This window comes from Aythya ferina, assembly GCF_964211825.1.
Source record: "Aythya ferina genome assembly, chromosome: 1".
Classification (NCBI taxonomy): domain Eukaryota; kingdom Metazoa; phylum Chordata; class Aves; order Anseriformes; family Anatidae; genus Aythya; species Aythya ferina.
In genome coordinates, this window is record NC_140296.1 from 31,224,705 (window position 1) to 31,243,455 (window position 18,751).

At 38.9% G+C, this 18,751-nt stretch overlaps 1 protein-coding gene across 6 annotated transcripts in view; it reads left to right on the top strand.

Annotated features, from left to right (window-relative positions):
• The window catches only part of ENOX1 (ecto-NOX disulfide-thiol exchanger 1), a 361,330-nt gene that overhangs the window by 244,822 nt on the left and 97,757 nt on the right, over window positions 1–18,751 (top strand). For all 6 annotated transcript variants that reach the window (XM_084530082.1, XM_084530077.1, XM_084530081.1 and 3 more), the window contains 2 exons: window positions 12,929–13,102; window positions 14,827–15,033. In XM_084530082.1, the coding sequence (XP_084386208.1) occupies window positions 12,929–13,102; window positions 14,827–15,033 (381 nt within the window). The remainder of the gene's footprint in view (window positions 1–12,928; window positions 13,103–14,826; window positions 15,034–18,751) is intronic.

Here is an 18,751-nt window from a genome sequence, read left to right on the forward strand (position 1 = left end):
GTGTTTCCCCTTGCTGTGAGAGACAGGAGAGTTGGAAGGAGTCACTGGGGGCTGAACGCATTAACCTAGTTCTGTGCACTGCCCTGCACAGCTTCCAGAGTAGCTTGAAAGGACCTCAGGATGTTTTAACCCATCTCAGCTGGCTGCCCCTGGGCTATTGGCCAAAATCAAGGATTATTAGTTTGCACCGTTCCATTGATAATGGCTCCCGTGCTGAGGCCCTGGGGAAGGAGGCCTGCAGAGCAGCTGGCTACTCTGGCATCTCTAGCTGCTGATGACCTTCCTTGTACTAGAGAGATGCCCAGATGGTAGGGAGAAGGGTTTTCTGCTCTGTGGGAGATGCAAAGGGAAGGGAGATGAACTGAGAAAGCTAGTCATAATGTTATAATTATTGCACTTGTGCTGGAAAACTTTATGGTGGTGACCCAGATGTCAAAGGATGCAGAAATGTCTGTCTAAGTCTGCTGAAAATGGAAATAACAGCTTCCAGACATATGGGCTATACTTATTTACCTTAGCCTAACACACACTCTCCTGACACAGTTTTAATGTCAAACCCCTCTTCTAAATTGATCAATGGAATAATTATGGTACTCAGACAGCATATTGAAGAAAGGGAATTGTTTTATTGTGAAGTTAGAGGTATCCCATTTGGGACTTCTCTGCTCACCATGAAGAGTACTCCAGTTACCATCGTTTCTGCCTGTTTGACTATTTAGTCTGGCTGCCTAAAATAGGCACTTCAGAGAGCTGAGAGGGTCCTTGTGCTTGTGTTGTCAAGATCTAAAAACAATCGGATTTGTAGATGTGGAGGAATTAAAGCATATCATTGTGAACGGCAACAACTGCATCACAAATTTTTCAATTTGTGAGAAGTTTGAGAAAGGGAAAGGTATTTAAAAGAAGCCTTAGCCAACAAAGAGGTGTTCCAAAAACATCATTCTAAATACCTGTAGCTCAAGCAGAGTATTACAGTCATGATCTGAAGCTTCAGATCAAGAAAACACTGATGTGGAAGCTTATGTTTATTTAATGTTTTCCATCTATTTATTTTTGAGATTGAGAACACAGGTCAAATCCAGTGTACCAGTGGAAAGTTTAAAACAAAAACAATCTTCTTTTTAGTAAGCAACTTACTCCATTTTTCTCTGGAACATTTCATTGCCCTCTGGCACTTTTCTAACAACAAAAAAATAAATGAGGGTGTTGCAAGTAGTCCAAAGCCAAAGGTGTTGCAGTTTGTCCAAAGCTGAAGAGATATTTGTCTGAGCCGAAGTGCTGGGAATCTTCAATAACATAGTTGTTTTTTTGTTCTGTTTTGTTTTGTTTTGTTTTTCCATTCTTCTTCTTTTCAATGTAGGACGAATCAAACATTGGGTGTTAGTTTCCATTCTCTGTTCATACAACTTTCATCCTATACTACTCAATGCAAAAGACCTCTTCTTTAAGTCATTTACTGCACTGACTTTACCTCCTTTGTCATCTGTGTCTATGTGCAAGCCCTCTCATCACCAGAGCTCACTCTCTTCCTCTCCACATGGCTACCCAGTCCTCAAACAGCATCTGGCTGAGACCCCTGTGAACTGACAAGTCCTTCTGTTTTGGATGGAGATAGTCCCATGGACTGAGCCTGCCATTAGATAAGATTCCTGCTTCTGTAATGCAACTTAATGTTTTCTCATGGTCCCGAAGATCTGTAGTAACACAACATTTGTAATGAGAGTTAAGCACGTAGGAATGGTTTTAATTTGCTGAGGTGCAAGATAGCTTCTAAAGCCAAAATCTAACAAAATAGCTTTGTCATAGTGCATTGCAGTTTAATTAAGGCAGCTGGTTTTATAGATACTCAGGAGCATTACTTGCTGCTATCAACTCTGACTTCTTTTTAAATCATGTTTTATGTTGCATAGTATTTCTCAAGATAGGATTCTTAGTTAATTCTTAACCAATAAACAGTTTATTAATTCACCAGAAGTACCACTTCATTACTTACTTAACAGTTAGTTAATCAAATTCAAATCCAACAGGTATTCTGCCCCTGCATAGAGCATTTAAATTTTGTCCTACAAGTTGCTGCCATAAACTGTATGGAGATCAAACAGTTCTAGTAGATGAAAATTCAAAATATCAGGATTTATTACTGCATTAATTTATAGTCAGCAAATCTTTATTTTGTCTAGTAATCCTCCTTCCAGTATGCTTAGGGTTAAAGATACAACAGTATTAGGAATATGGACCCTATTATTTGAAGAATTTAACATGAAAGAAACTAAGAAAATAGTACCAGGAACAATCATTTAACATTACAGTTTAAGTCTCTTTTATGCCTCTTTGCTCAGGCTTTTAAAGGAGAAGCATGCACGTAGGATAACCTGCTTAAAAGTTTGAAATATCGTCACTAAAGATTTTCCAGCTGATTTCTCAGAACAACTTCCTGTCATTTCCAGTAATGACACCAAGAGAAATACATCCCAAGCAATAAAGCTCATTGGTATTTTTAGCCATGTCTTGATAACACTGAAGGACATACAGTATTTCCTGTGGTTTAAGAAGTCCCTGAGCTACAGAATATTGAGAGCTTGGAGATACAGAAGTTTTAACTTCAGGACTGTCCTGTTCTGGTATCAAATAAAATTAGGGATTTGCTGTTAGAGACAGATTTGTGGACTAGGAGGATCCTTCATTCTGGCAGAGCACAGTTTTTCTTGCATTTCTATGAGAACTTGTGAGAAGTTGCTTGTGCAGGTGATAGGTGTTTCTGGACTGTACAGCTTCTTTCCAGTTTCAGCAAAGCTTCTGTTACTCCTGTGACCCTGGGGATGTAAGGAGAGCATTTATATGCATTCCACAGATCCAAGAATCCACATGGTAACTCCAGTTTAATAGCTAGACCTTGTTTCATGATTCATGAGAAAAATTAGTCCTTCTGTTTTCAGTTGGGGTATGTCCAATGACATGTCTGAATTTCATTTCTTCCCCATTTTCTTTGAGGTCACATGATATCTAGGAGATGGTATTTTACTCTTTTTTTAAACGTTACAGGCTTTTTATGTTTCATCTGTTACAAGGGTTATATTTTAGTATTAGCCTAGCTCAGGAATTCATTATTTTTTCTATTTGTCCAATTTCTTTTCAATATTCATTTACATTAGTTGCTTATATCTTCTAATAACCATTTTCCTTCTTGTGCTATCCAAATGCTTCCCAGACTTCTGTAATACAGTGCTTTCCTAAATAACAAATAAAGAAAAACCCATTAACCATACCTGGGCCATATAATCATGTTTTATTTATTTCTCCTCTCATCTTCAAGAGCTTTGAGGGGAAAAGTAATGTCATTTTGAAGGAACATGACAAAGTTTGACCTTACAAAAAGAGGTTCATTGAGCAATCAGATCAAACAACCTTGAGTGGAGGGAGTTTAGAGAGCCTACTTCTTTTGCCTAAAGCTAGCCTTACCTGCCACCTTGATGAGGCCAAAACTGGAAAAATGGAATGAAAAGATGCAGACCTACAGGTGATAAACCCAAGCAGCATATAGTGAGCACACAAAGACATTTGGAAGTCAAGAAATACAGCTGCACGTACATTACATCATAAAAGCACTATACTCTATTGCATCTTGCATATTAGCCAGCCACTTATTTTAACAATCCGTCTTTCATAGAATCATAGAATCATAGAATATCCTGAGTTGGAAGGGACCCTTAAGGATCATCAAGTCCAACTCTTGACACCGCACAGGTCTACCCAAAAGTTCAGACCATGTGACTAAGTGTACAGTCCAATCTCTTCTTAAATTCAGACAGGCTCGGTGCAGTGACCACTTTCCTGGGGAGCCTGTTCCAGTGTGCAACCACCTTGTCTGTGAAGAACCCCCTTTCCAGCTGGGTTAAACCCCAGCTGACCCGCTATGCCTGCTGTGGGCGTGCAAGCAGAGCACTTCTCTTGCTTGAGGATGTTTACTCTGAGGTGGAGTTCACTTCTAATTATTCTCACAAAATCCAATTTTGTGCCTGTTGGTCAGTTATATAGTGCTCAGTTTAAGCGTGAAACAAATACTTCAGAGAGCTATAGTCAATTTGGAGCTATTAACTGGAGATCAGGTGGCAGTGTACAGAATTTGCAGTTTTGCTATTCTCTCCACAATGAACTTGTGACTGACTTCATAATAGAAAGTGATTTATTATTGAGGAGATGGAAGAAGCCCATTGTTCCTACTGCACGGAGTGATTCTTAAGTAACGGTGACTTTGTGAAGGTCATCATTCTGGACATTGCGAATTGCTATAAAGTCATAAATCCTTCAAAACTCTGACACTGGTCAAATCAGCATGTAGATAGAGCATACACCCAAACCACACATGTTCCAGGTGACACTGAAGTCTGTTCATCTTTCCCTATCCTTCACCTCCTTCCCCGTGTTTTTGTTTTGTTTTGTTTTGTTTTTTTGATTATTCTCTATCTTTTCCTGTCTTTCCTATTTTTCTCCTTCTCCTTTTCCCCTTTTTGTTTTCACCCCCACAAGTTTCCACTACAATGACAATGGGGTTTTATACATGGAAGAGCAGCTGACTGTGGATGGAGGCTAAGATTAGTCAATTTTTTTCTGGCTCTAGCTTCTTACGTACACAGCTGTCAGCTGTGAAAAACTGACAAACTGTCATCAGACTCCTTCAACATGAAGTCCTGAGTTTTCCATCTTATTCTTAGGCTTGTCTGTCAGGTATATCTTTGCAGAGCCGCTCTAAGGGGAAACTAAATAGTTTTACGATTGGCAGATAGTGTCCATGGCCTCTTTGAGGTCAGAATGGGACTGATGGCAACATATAAGCAAAAAGAGCAATAGAAATAGCATTACAGTGACGCGAAAGATTTCTTTACACAGCAATGATGAAATTGTATCTTAGGAGGTGAGTGGCATCTATTGTGGCAATATTTTGTTGTATTATTATTATTTGCTATTCTCACCTATTATTTGCATTGCATTAGATGCTCTAAACAAGATTGGGGTCCTGTTGTGCCAAGCACTGCAGCAATAAAGGATGAACCAGGAGTGATTCACCCCATTATTTGCTTGTAAAAAGAGAAGGTGGTTTTCTTTAATTTACTCTTTGTCATGTATATTGCTCTAAATATAGTGTTTGTTGTGTGATTTTGTGGGCAGGGATCAAGAGGAGGCCAGATTTCCTTTTCTTTTTTTTTTTTTTTTTTTTTTTTTTTTAGTATTTTCAGCTACAGCATAGCCAGCTCTGAGGAGCAGCATTTAAAGTTTCTGGATTGTCTGCTGTAAACTAATCCTCTCTACAGACACAGAGCTTCCTGCAAAAAAAAAAAAAAAGCAAAAGTGCAATATTGCAGCCCTAAAGCTTTGTCAGTGATATATGTCTCGTAGAAGTAATTTTCAAGTGGCAAGTGTTTTGATGATGCTATGAGGGCTTTGTTTATGGAGTGGGTCTGGCAGAAACTGTAGAGTTCATGTAAATTATTGCTTGGTTGATTATTAATGAGAAACATTCATCTCAATTCCCCTACACCCCCCAAATTTTTGCCAAAATGCCCTTAGAGACTTGCCTTTGCTATAATCCAGGCTCTGTTTCACAGAATATAGCTCTTGCTGAATGATGTTAGCATGGATTCTGTGGCGACCTGAGACAGATGAAAGTCAAGGAGGTGATTTTCTGCCCCTCCCATCCCATCCTCCAAATACACATACACATGCGTGCACAACACGCACACACACAGACATTACCTATATGTGCCTTACTTCTGTTCTTACAGGATTCCTTTACCTACATGTTGCTTTATCGATTGGGTTCATGCAGAACTTATTTAAGGGCACCTGCTCATTTCTTTTATATTTAGTTCTTCAAAAATTCAGGACTAGGTGAGCACCTACAAAGGCATCTCTGCCCTTGCAGTTAACCTTCTCAATTTTTTTAAAGGGGTCCTCAAGCAGAGGTACCATATCCATATTCCTTTGTAGCAGCTTTACAGAGACAAAGGTCGCATGCCAAATAGATGGCAAAATATAAAAGCAGAAATAAAATCTGTAATCTTGTGGGTAAGGTGAATAAGGAACAGCTATTCGTGATTTCTCAGGATGAAAGAAGTGGAAGGAGCACAGAACTGTCAAATGTTTTGTTTAAGCAAAGCAGAAGGTGCATGTTTCCCCACTCAGTTACCAGGACACTAAAAGCCGGTTCCAATATAAACAGGTTCCAATGGATTCAAAATATAAATTGGCGTATAGTAGGATTTTGTGAAAAGGGATAAATCAGATCATGCAGGATAGGTGCCTGTTGGAAAAGACTGTTTGGTTGTCATCTGTAGCATTGGAAATACAAAAACGCTCAATGTATGGGAGCTGAAAAATAGCTTGCTTTTTTCCTGCCTATTTCTTATTGATTCCTGGGAGTGTGAGCAACTGGTCACAGTCCTTTTTCTGAGGCAGAACAATAATGGTCATGCTGGTCAAATGCAAGAGTTGTCAGACTTCTTTCACCCATTTTTATTGGAATATCTTTGGACAATCCAGCATCTATATTAGAAATACGGAAGTCTAGAAGTTTAATAATGTCTAAAGTGAGCAAGAAAATGTACTGGAAGATCTTGGACTGGGTGGTCTTGAAGGTCTTTTCCAGCCTAGATGATTCTATGCTGGTGCTGTGTTCCAAGGTCTCACTCTCTGGAGCTGATGGTGGCACTCCAAAGCTGGGATATCAACAGGATCAACAGGATCAACACCTGACTAAATTGGGATACCTCCTTGGGACATCAGAAACCTTGTCACCCCCCACATTTTTTATTTTATTTTATTTTATTTTATTTTATTTTATTTTATTTTATTTTATTTTATTTTATTTTATTTTATTTTATTTTATTTTATTTTATTTTATGATGAGGGAATCTAGTTAAATTGAGAAAAGCCCTATAATACTGACTGAATAGTTACATCCATCAAAAGCTTTCTGAAGCCCTGAAGGTGGAAAGGTTTGAATGATCAGGAAAGACAGTAATGCTATCTGCATATCTAGCTTGAAGATGAATAGCGATTCTTAACTGTTAATAAAGAAAAAAGAAGAGTCACATAAGGATAAAGACACTAGCGAACTGTAAAGTTTTGAATAATTTTAGATAAAAACACGAGAACTTTTTAGAATAACAATGTTTTTCTTATTCTGATAAGACTCTTTTTAGGAAAAAAAGCTACTCCTTCTTTTTCACTGCCAAGTAGTATATAATCTCACTGGTATATTGTTTTGTTTTGTTTTATGACAGGGAAAGACAGTATTAGATTTGCACTTTTTCAGGAAAACTTAAAGCTTTTAGAAATCAACTCTATGTTCAGCCTCAAAATACTCAGCACTTGTGTTCCTGAAGTACGTGATCAAATCTCTAGGCTCCAGAAGCTTTTCTTTTTTTCCCCACAGAAACCAAAGTGTAACAAGCATCTCACTACATTTATTACCAGCTGCTGCCTGGACTGTCCTAATCCTTGCACTGTGTGTTGGCAGGCAACTCTGTTCCTGGAATCAGAGCTTTTTTTATTTTTTTTTTTAATCTTTTGATACCAGCAAAAAAATAGACTGCTTTTTCTAAGGTATAAAATTATCATTCCCAAGCTATGGAGACCCTTTCATTGTTTGTTATTTTGGTTTACTGTTGTGCATTTGCATCACTGTCTTCACCAGTGTGTTAGACTAGCACGTCTGAGCACTGCATCCACTGCTGAGCTGCTGGTGTCCCAGGTGGAAACCTCCTGTGCATGTGTGTACAGGCACACAACCAAATCCATGTTTGCACACGTGGGTGTTCTTATGCATCCAACAGAAACACAGCTTGGCAGCTATCATAAAACACCACAGAAACAATTGGCAGTGTCAGGCAAAACAAATGACATATCCTAGTGCAAACACTGAGAATCATATAGGGGATTATACCCCTCAAAAGTAATATTGAGCAGATAAATAACTTGTGGTAGGGGCTGGCAGAAGTGGGATTGGAACTTAACATTGGTGATGGAGTGCAATCCCCGAAAGCACAGTGGGCAGGCGTATGCATCCCTGTTATTTGTGCAAAGCAATAATGTGGTAAAAACAGAAGGTGATTCAGACAGCAACTGTTGCCAAAGAAGGAAAGGAGGATGGTTTTCCAAGATCTTGTGGCTATTTTTATGGATGACAGAGTTGCTTTACCCTTCCAAAATGCAGACTAATTAAAGGAGTTGTTTTACGCTATGTACTGCATTATAAAATAGTTATCCTTAAAGGGATTTTATTGTTCTTCTTCTTTTTCCAGACCCAAAAATTTCATGTGAAAGGCTTTTTCCTTCCTATATTCTGCTTGAAGGAAAAGAAATTTTAAAAACCACACTGAGTATTCAAGCAGATTTTTCTTTTTGCCTCTCTGCCAATTCTATATATTAGTTCTTCAAAAGTTTTCGTTACTCTCCACTATACCAATTTCTTACCAAGAATTAACTGTTGGTTTGCTAAATTTAGGCAGAACATGGACTTGAAAATATTAATGTTCAATGCTTTTACATTCTTGTAATATGTGAATGTGTGACTTCAGTCCTTAACGCACAATATTCACAGGAGCTCTAACTTGAGGTTTTCCATTCTTAAAGTGCTTCATCATCTCTGATTGCTTTCAATTTTAATTTTTTCATTTAGTAATTATTTATTAACATTTTTTCAAATATAAACTTTCTATCTTCTGCCAAGTTAGTTTTTATAATTCCAAGAGATCAGAAACCTTTAACTGTCTGCATAAACTTCTGCATATAGACTTTTAAAAGAGAATACTGTGATCACCGAAAGCGAGTATTTTGAGTATTCAGATATGTGGTATATACATTTTGTGCATATATATCTGTGTTTATTGTAGCACAATGATGTCCACAATATTTTAATAATCATATATCTAAATGTATCTGACAACAAAACTTATATGGTTTTGTATTGGATTTCATTGTTGTTGTTGTTTTGTTTTATTTTGTTTTGTTTTGTTTTGTAATCCTGCATAACTCTATCAGTATCCTTGTTTCTGAAGAACAACAAACTTACCAGAAAGTTCAACAGGAGATGTCTCCAGCTCTAACTCTGGTATCCTGGTCCTGATCCAAATGGGCACTATGCCAGGACATGAAGCAGACTGCTGTGGTAGCACTGATTGATGATCGTCTCCTGTCCCTAGACAAGAGCTATATATCCAACTTCTATTAATGCACCACTCTGCAGCATTAATATAGTTAAACTTGGGATTTTTCTGGATCCTCTCAGAGATGTGGCAAATTTATTGTCTTTCCTTTCCAGTGACTTCATCAGTTCCTTTTTCTCTGCACCTCAGAGTCCAGACCAGTACTTTCCTTGGATGTATCATCCATAGACTGTGGTGTGTCAGCAATATACAGGTGGCGCATGCATCAACTTCTCTGAAAGCACCAACAATCTTTTCAAGGGGCCTGAACAATGTCTTCCATGTTCAGAAATCCAGCTGAATTTTCCATCACTGCAATGCACAGTAATATCTTTTACAGGATAGCTTTACATGTGGTACTCATACATTCGGTCAGTGCTCGTGTGTTGTATGAAAGCATTTCATTCTCAGGTTAGCACATTAGGGAAATGAAACAACTAAGACCACAAAGAAAGTAAATGTGGTGCTGGTTAAAAGCTGTCCATGTCATCAGTAGTCATCCTATTGACCTTAGGCATTTTTGGATTAGTGCCCGTAAATATGGAATTAGATTTCAAGAACTGTTGACTCAGTCCTTTTCAATATAACTAAGAACAGTCGTATTCTGGAGGCAAAGAGTCCCAGTGCACCTAGAAGGACGTATCAGGAGTGTTGGCTCCTTGCACTCTGTATGTGCCCTTGTCGATTGATCCCCATGGAAGAAATTGATGACAAAACCATGTACTTATTTAACACAAGCACAGTTACTTATGAAGTCACATTTCCTTGAAAATGGCAGGAATTAGTGGGAAATAAATGTATATATTTTCTGCTGCAATCCCAAATCATCATGCAATCCAAAAGCACCTTTTCTCAGATCCCTTTTGAGGCCATGGTATCTGCATTTGTGGACACGAGTTTCCAAGGTGCCATCTCCCTTAGATGTGTTTTTCTTTGTATATGTACCACTGTCAATGGACTATTCAAAAAAAATGTACCTTTCAAAATGAACCATCTTTGCCTTGGGTAATAGCAAGGAGTTTGCTGTTGTTTTTGTTCTCTATTCTTGTAGAGAAGTTGAAACATCAGTACATCTAGTAACTGTCCTATAGAGGGAACAGCAATGATTAAATACAGCTGGTAACATTCACTGGCTAAGGATGTTTCTTCTTGGCTTTCGCATGGGACATGAAAGATGCTTAAGAACAGGGAGAACTTGACCTTCTCTGTGTCTTCTTTTATGATCCACTCCACATGGTCCATCATTGTCTCAGAATGCTGTGGGTCTACTATGAATATTCCATTTCATGTGAAATTTCAAATCTGATTACGACTGTAGCTGATCCTACATCTGTCCAGAGAGAGGGTCAAGATGCCTTCCTTGGCTTCTTTCCAGTCCCAGTTCTCCCCGATGCTAGGAGAGGATCGGTATGACACAGTGCATGGAGAGCTATTATGGTGTTCCACCTGGCATGCCATGGAGCTCTGCAGGCCACCTTAGCTGGGAGTGGTAATGATGGACTTCCACCTGCACCAGGAGAGTGCTACACAGGGTGGTCTGCTGGGACTGTCAGAAGTCTGGCTTGTAAAAAACAAGATCAAGCAAATTACAGAATCACAGAATTGTAGGGGTTGTAAGGGACCTCAAGAACTCATCGGGTCTAACCCCCCTGACAAAACAGGTTCCCTAGGGCAAATTGCACGGGTAGGCATCCAGACAGGTCTTAAATATCTCCAGAGAAGGAAACTCCACAACCTTCCTGGGCAGCCTGTTCCAGTTCTCCATTACCCTTACTGCGAAGAAGAAATTAGAATAGCCTAAGGACTTCTTTGAATTGTATAGTGCCCTTTCACCTATGACATTCTGCCTCAGCATTCACTAACCATGAATATTTAATATGGCCACCACGGCATCCTGTGGAATAAATGACAGACTCTGAGTTTCAAAGCTTAATCTGAAAAGTAATGCATACACATCAATATTGAAAAAAGCGTAACACCCAGAGCAAATCCTTTTTCATAAGCCCACTTATTAAAAAAAAAGTAATGTAATATCATGAGTTTTCATTAATACTAGTCTTCAATAAGCCTAAAGCAAATCCTTGTTCACTGTGCACTTGCCATGGTTGTTGTACAGAACTACCTGAAAGTGATGAAGGCTCACAGTCAGTGCGTGGAGAGCAGGGAGCGTGAGGCTGAGACAGATATGAGTTCTATTGGAGTAGAGGATCTGAGTCTGCATCTGTCTTTCCCAGAGAAGATAGTTATGGACATTTCACAGAAATAACAATGCTGATTTTCAGCCCCTACAGTGTGCTTTACACCTGCAAAGTGCTACAAATGTTTGAGTTAATCCTCACCGGTAATTGAGTATGATTGTATTTGTGTTGCAGACACAGAAATTAAGATATGAAAATGTCAGCAGGCTGACCCAGGGCCACATAGCTTTTCAGAAGCAGATTTAGGATGAAGAAACAGACCTCTCTGGTCATATTTGGTTGATTGTGCTGCCTTGTAGCAAAATGTATCTCAAATTTCCTAAACATTAAAAAAAAATATATCCTAGAGAAGGAGTCATTTCCATCTTTGCTTCTTCAAAACAAACAAGCTCCCAAGCTACCAAACCCCGTGTTTACATGTATCATTAAATACTTTCCAGTTGCTAGCCAGAAAACTCAGCAGAAAACCTGTAGAACACCAAAGTAACTATCTTCTTTTAAATAATTGATGATGCCAAATAGCAGCAGTGTTATGCCAACAAAAAGATTGGTCTCTTAAAATATTTTATTCATTATGCCTCAAGAAACCCAAAGCCTTGTTTTTAAGAAAAGAAGATTTCAGAAGTTGGCTCTTAGCTCATCTAAAACATCTGCTTATTACACATCTTTGTGTTAATGTACTGGTGTTCCCCCTGTAAATCCTTCAGCTTTAAATAGTATGTATGGAAGTCTTGGCAAGGAGATCAGGAAGGAGAAAGAATAATATTTGCCAAATATGCATTTTACTTGATGGGGCTGTGGTGGTGCATTTTAGTGATATGTGTGTTGAAGAGAATCTGTTAATTCAATTAAATAACAGGACAAGAAGGACTTAATTCCAAGGTTCAGAAAGACCCCATCCTATGCTGCTGAAACTTTATGTTCCAGGATAAAAAGGTTAGAAGTCTTGGCTAACTACACTCATATAAAACAGCCAAAAATGGTGTTTGTAAATCAAGGTCACTTATGTCAGAAAGCTACAATGTGATAAATCTGTCCGACAATTAGACGGAGAGGGCATATCGATGTTAAATGATATTCTTTGTACATTCTGGTTAGAAGGCAGTGAAAACACTACAGTAGCATTACAAAACATAAAATTGCATTCCAGATAATAACAGATATTCATGGTGCATGATTTTACACTTTAATGTGCTGTATTTTACTCAGTCATGTTAATATTTTGAATTATGTAACATTCTCTTCTTTATGCATAGTTTAATTTTTTTCATTGGAAAAAATGCACCCTCTCCCTCCCTATCCTTCCCTCTTTTTCCCCCTCTACCTCCCCCTCTTCCTCCCACTCTTCCTCCCTTTTCCCTTCTTCCCTTTTCTCTTTTTCCTTCTCCCATTTTTAACAGTGATGCTTAAAAAAAAAAAAAAAAAAAGCAAAAAAAAAAAAGCCTAAAGCAAAACTGTCTGTGCAAAAAAATAGTAACAAGTAGTTTCAAGATTTAAAAGCCGGGATTTTATGTTATATATTTACAGATTCAATCTGTGTACCAGGCTTTGATCCAAGCCTTAGCATGATGACTGGAATCACTCCGATTAACCCAATGATACCAGGCATGGGGTTAGTGCCGCCACCACCACCAACAGATGTGCCTGTAGTCAAAGAAATAATTCATTGCAAAAGCTGCACGCTCTTCCCTCCAAACCCAAGTAAGTGGGCCTGATGAAATAATGTTATTTTCCTGAACTTATTGCCTAAGATGTTTTTATCTAATAAAAAACTATGGTTTTAAAATAAATTGTAGGCAATTCTAATGTTTCCTTATAAGTTCTGCTCTGTGTGTAAATCATGGTGGAGTATCAGAGCATGCTTATTCATCTCTGCAAGGTCACATAAAAACTTATGCAGCTTGTACAAAAAATAAAATGAATTACTTAAAGCTAACAGAGACTGAAAATCTACACTACTCATAGTAGAAATCTGTCTTTCCCTTACATCAGTGTCACAAAACATAACCCCATGCAAACTAGCAGTGGCTGAAGCTGCTGTGTGTTGTTGGTCGCTCATTGACCTGTTCGCACTGATCTGGCCTCATGTAGGCTGTGCAGAGGTGTCTGATGGTGAAAGCATTGCTGTGGAGAACCATCTCTGGGGATGTCCTTCAGAGAAGTTCAAGTCAGAAGTGGCTCCTGCATGCTGTAGATTTCTCCGAGCCATGCCAGTTTTGGGGAGGCAGCATGCAGATGAGTTGCTTCTCCTCTTTGGGGACTAGGCTTTCTTCTGCTCCTTCTGGGGACTTCATGCAAATGGAAAACTTCCCACTGAGCCACTACTGTCAGGACAAAGTACAGAGCCTAATTTTGAGTGTGTTAGCCCCAGGAATCTGGTTTCATAGCCATCAGACCAGCTGCTTGCAGCATCACTATGAAGACAAAAGAGAAATTTAAGCAAATAGTCTGGTGCTGTGGATTTGCAGTGTATCCAGATCATGGTTTAATCAAACTGGCTGTGTGTGCAAATATATATATGGATATTTTAAGGTTGTAACCCCCTTTAGTGTGCTAAAGGGCCAAAAAACTAATTCATATCAATCAGAGATTCCTGCTCAGAGAATTACTGTTAGAGGAGTGCTCTAGCAATCTGCATATAAACAAGGTAAAATGTTATGACAGAGCATATTTTTCATACAGCCCTCAAAAATTTAATAGTTCTCTGATTTGTGTGTATACATATATATATATACATAAAAATAAAATTTCTAGCCACTCCATCTCACGAGCACTTGTTAACAGTGAGTTTATCCTTCCTGCATGCTGGCGTCCACTCCATTATCTGGCACAAAGACAGAACAGATAACCGGCAGAGCGCTTTCATCATGTTGTCACTTCATCGTGTTTCCCGCTTTGTTTTTCTGTTTGCTGTGCTTCTGTGCTCTGAGAAAGAAATTAAATTATGCTAAGACCAGGGAAGGTTATCCAGTCCTGGCTTCCTAAACTATATGCAGCATGTGTTTGTTTTCAGGGGGCTTAAACTGGCACACTAGTGAGTGTGGCGAGTGCTGGTTATGAGCCAGCGATGATGAAGGTACGGAAGTTTGCCTGCTTTGAAACAGAGTATTTTCTATTTTTGTGTATTTTCTAACAGGAGATTGTGCAGGGAAAAGAAAGATCCTTTTAGACCTTCCCGCCTGGAGAATGACCCGCAGTGGCAGGAATTAGACTCTGAAAAACCACCTAAAACTTGAAAAGGTTTAGATTCAAGTAGCCAGTTTTGGACAATCTCTGCACTATTCAATTATTTTGCTTCTCCCTCTCTCCTGCCTCAATGCTATGTCAAATAACTGTTGCTGCCCAGAACTGATTAGGGGAATGAATAGAACCAGTGGATCAAAAGACGAATTTTGTATTCCAATGTGATTTCTGTTTTGACTTAGATCTTCCACCACCTTCAACAAGAGAGAGACCTCCTGGGTGTAAAACAGTGTTTGTTGGAGGATTACCAGAAAACGCAACGGAGGAAATTATTCAGGAAGTCTTTGAGCAGTGTGGAGATATAACAGCAATTCGGAAAAGCAAGAAGAATTTTTGTCACATTCGTTTTGCAGAGGAGTTCATGGTTGATAAAGCCATTTACCTTTCTGGTACTTCACATTCTTTAATGGATTTTCCTTGCTTCTCATTTGTATTTTGTGATGCTAATGTTTGCTTATTTTCTTAGCTTTTATCCCAGCAAGTCCTTTTTTAAACTCAGTGGCTCTAGCATGGACTGGCAAGGGGCAATTCTGTATATCCCTGTGTTTGCCAAGACTTGTGCTCTGTTTTGTACGTTGCATACCCAAGAGCAATTTCCTGCCATCCCACGACAATGCAACAGACCCTGAAATTCACTACAGAGCAATCTTATTTTTGATTTACACAGGTTTATGTAGTTTTGCTCACAGGTTGTAGAAAGAGGAGGGCACCAGGCCAGGAACGCTGCTGGTTTCCAATGCCAATTTCTGTGATAGCTTGGCAATTTCATTGGCATATTTTTATAGATTTGCAGTGCAGTCTGAATAAAGTCTACCTTTATGTGTGCATGTATTCAGCAGTCACCTGGGTTGGATTCTGAGACCCAAAAGGCTGTGCCTTTTGACTCCCAGGACAATGAGCACCACAGAACTTCAGGTGTAAAATTTCAGATCCTCCTTTGTTTTCCAGCAAAGGAACAGACTAAAAAATCTAACTCACATGAAAAAGAAAAAAAAAAAAAAAAGAAAAAAAAAAGAAGAAAACCATCTTTGCTTTCTCAAATCAGTCTTCAGTGACTGTTGAAGCACTTGTAAGGTTATAGCCTCCTTTACATGAGGATTGGCTTCCTACCTGAGCCCTCCTTCACCACCCTGAGCTAGACCCCATCCCTTGTGTGTATCTCCACAGGCTGGTTCATCACTCCTTTCAGGTCCTGGAGGATCCCCTGTCTTTGTTTTGCCCCACAACACATTCACCCCTCATGCAAGGTATTCATAAATGAACAGTGCCAGAGACTACTACTTGGCCAAGACCAATTGACACAGATTTGCTTACCACCTTGTGTAGGGTAACCTCGAGGACTCCTCCTGGGACCACCCAAAAGGGCACTAGGGAGATAACAATTCAGCATATCTTGTCTGAGCTCCCATCCTAACCATCTTTTGTTTAGCAGCAAGGACATAGTTTCAATGTCCCTTAGGTGGCCATAGCAAGCTCACACAGTTAGAAACCAGTGGTTTCTCAAATCATCATTGGCTACATCTTAAATGAAAGAAAGGGAAATAAAAATAAAAAATAAAAGAAAAAGAACATATGAGCTGTTGAAATGTATTGTCAGGAAAAAGCTTGCTCTTTTGTTTCTTTTTTTTTTTTTTTTTCTTTTTCATAACTTGACTGCATGCTTTAAATATCTGTTCAATGAGCTCCACAAAATCATGAATTTTATGAGACCTATGTAAAGATTTCTTTAGAATATATCTGAATTTTAATGCTTCTTCCAGATCTCCATTCCATTATGTATTTTTCTTCCTGTTTTTTTTTTTATTTATTTTTTATTTATTTATTTATTATTATTATTATTACCACATTTCTTCCTTCCTCCTCATCCTCTCTTCCCATTTTCCATCCTTCCTGCTTATGTCCTTATTCACTTATTACTTCTGTAACACTGGAGTTTATAGAGAGGGATTACAGACCTCTCAGTAGTAAGAAGAGGCAGCACATTTCCGAGTTTCCAGCTTCTGTCCTATGGAGGCTCCAGCTCCAGCAGTAACAGAGCACTTGTGGAGGAGGTGAGAAGAAGCTCACAAATTCAGTAGGAGCTGGGATTGCTGTATATAATAAAAGAAACAGTAGCAAGAAAGAGGCCAGAGAAAACTGCAGAAACATACAGACTGCCATCCTGGGGCAGCGTCAGCATCCTGATAGCTCAGTTTCCTGCTTCTCTGCAGTTGAGTGCACCCTTTGTTTCATTCCAAGTGAAGTTTAATTTTAACTTTCTACAGAAAAATCCAGAGCACCAGATCTGATGATTACTAGAAAATTCCCTGTGCTGCTGTGTGTCCTCACTTAAGTGTGCACCCATAACAAAAGAATCGAGCAGAGACGGAGGAGGCAGATTACCTTCCTTATCCTTCCTCTCTGATTTTTCTGCCAGCTTATTTCCGAGTTCCCAATCCTTTTCTCTGTGTTGTTCTCACATCCTTCCTTCTTCCTTTTCCTTTCATCAGTCACACTACTGCCTTCACTGCCTGTTCCACTCTCTCTCCCATTTTCATTTCTTCCAGTCCTTTCCTTGCTTCTAAAACTTTTAGTGTTTCTGAGCAGATCAGGGAAAATAAATAAATAAATAAATAAAAAAAAAGTTAAAAACAAAACAAGAAAAACAAAGAAAACAAAAACAACAGTGGAGCTGAGAAGAAGGAAGGAGAAAAGCAGGGGCACATAGCAGCCAGCTATCTTTTTGCCACCAGCAGTGATTTCTGCAGACCTCTGTAGATGAAACAAGGAGCACTGAATCTCCCCCAGCACTGCAAAGCAGGGAGGTCAGGCATTAGACAATGGCACGTTTTATTTGATCTGAAATTTTGAGTTTTTCTAATCAATCTTTCAAACATAATGTATTCTGAAATGATGGGGGAAAAGCATATTGTTAAGGCTTTTTCATTTCCCTATAAGAGACAAAAAATAAACAGAATTTGTGGTAAATACAGTATGCGTGTTATATTAGGGAGGAATCATGCCTTTGATATCTGTAATATAATGACAGTTTTGTCTACCTAATCAGTTTTATCTCTCTACCTCATCTAATCTCATCAAACTTAGTATTTATCCTGTGCTTATCGTCAGAGTATTGCAAGTGATTAGAAAATTCATTAAGTAGATTATTCACTGAGTTTTTTCGTTTCTATTCCCAACTAAAAGTGTATAAAAGGAGACTGGGAGATGGGTAGAAACTAATGTTAAAGAAAGTTGAGCTGATATGTTCTCATTTAGCCCTGAAAGTTTCATTTTGATCTCCCAAGGAAAAGGCTAAAATCAATATGCCACCCCATGAGAAAGCTCTTTCTTCAAACTGTGTACTTTAGTCTTGTGGCTGACAATTCATGACAATTCAGTAACTCCTGCAAACATTGATGGCCCTGGATTGGAAGTAAGGAACAAACAGACCTGCTCGTATCCCAAAAAGCCCAAGGATACATTTTTCCTATGCTGATATTTTCCCATGTGGATTTCCATTTAGTACTGTGTACTGGCTTTTATTTCATGTTCTCACTGATCACCAGCACTCTGATCTACATCCCCAGTTAGCAGCTATTGCCTGGTCCCCAATATAGCAACACTCAAAGGTAAGTCAAGCCACAGAGTTTTTACTAGATCTGTGATATGGAAATAACGTGTTTGATTTTTATTTAGCACCCTCATTAATTTTTCCTGCTGCTGCTCCTTTAAAGTGAGGATCTTGGCATGTTCCCAGACTTTTTTTCCCCTGCCATTGTGTGCGCAAAACTGAAATTAAAAATGACAGGCCAGGCACACAGTTAGTGCTAGCTGCAGTCCCGAGCGAAGAACTGGGAAAAAGGTTTTGTGAGGGCAATTCCTTGCCCATGCTTGAAGGGGGAAAAGGCAGATGATTTTCACATGCATTTAAATACCTTTGAACATCAATAAGGATACATGGCATTGAAAAAGAACAAGCCTTTCAGCTGCCATGCAGCTCAGATGTGCCGTTACAGATGGGTGCCTGAGGATCCCATATATAAAATTGGTCCTGCAAGTCATGCACCCTACCCTACACAGTGCCTTTCTGGCTATTGGCCTGTCAAGGACTCTGATCTTCACCAGGGA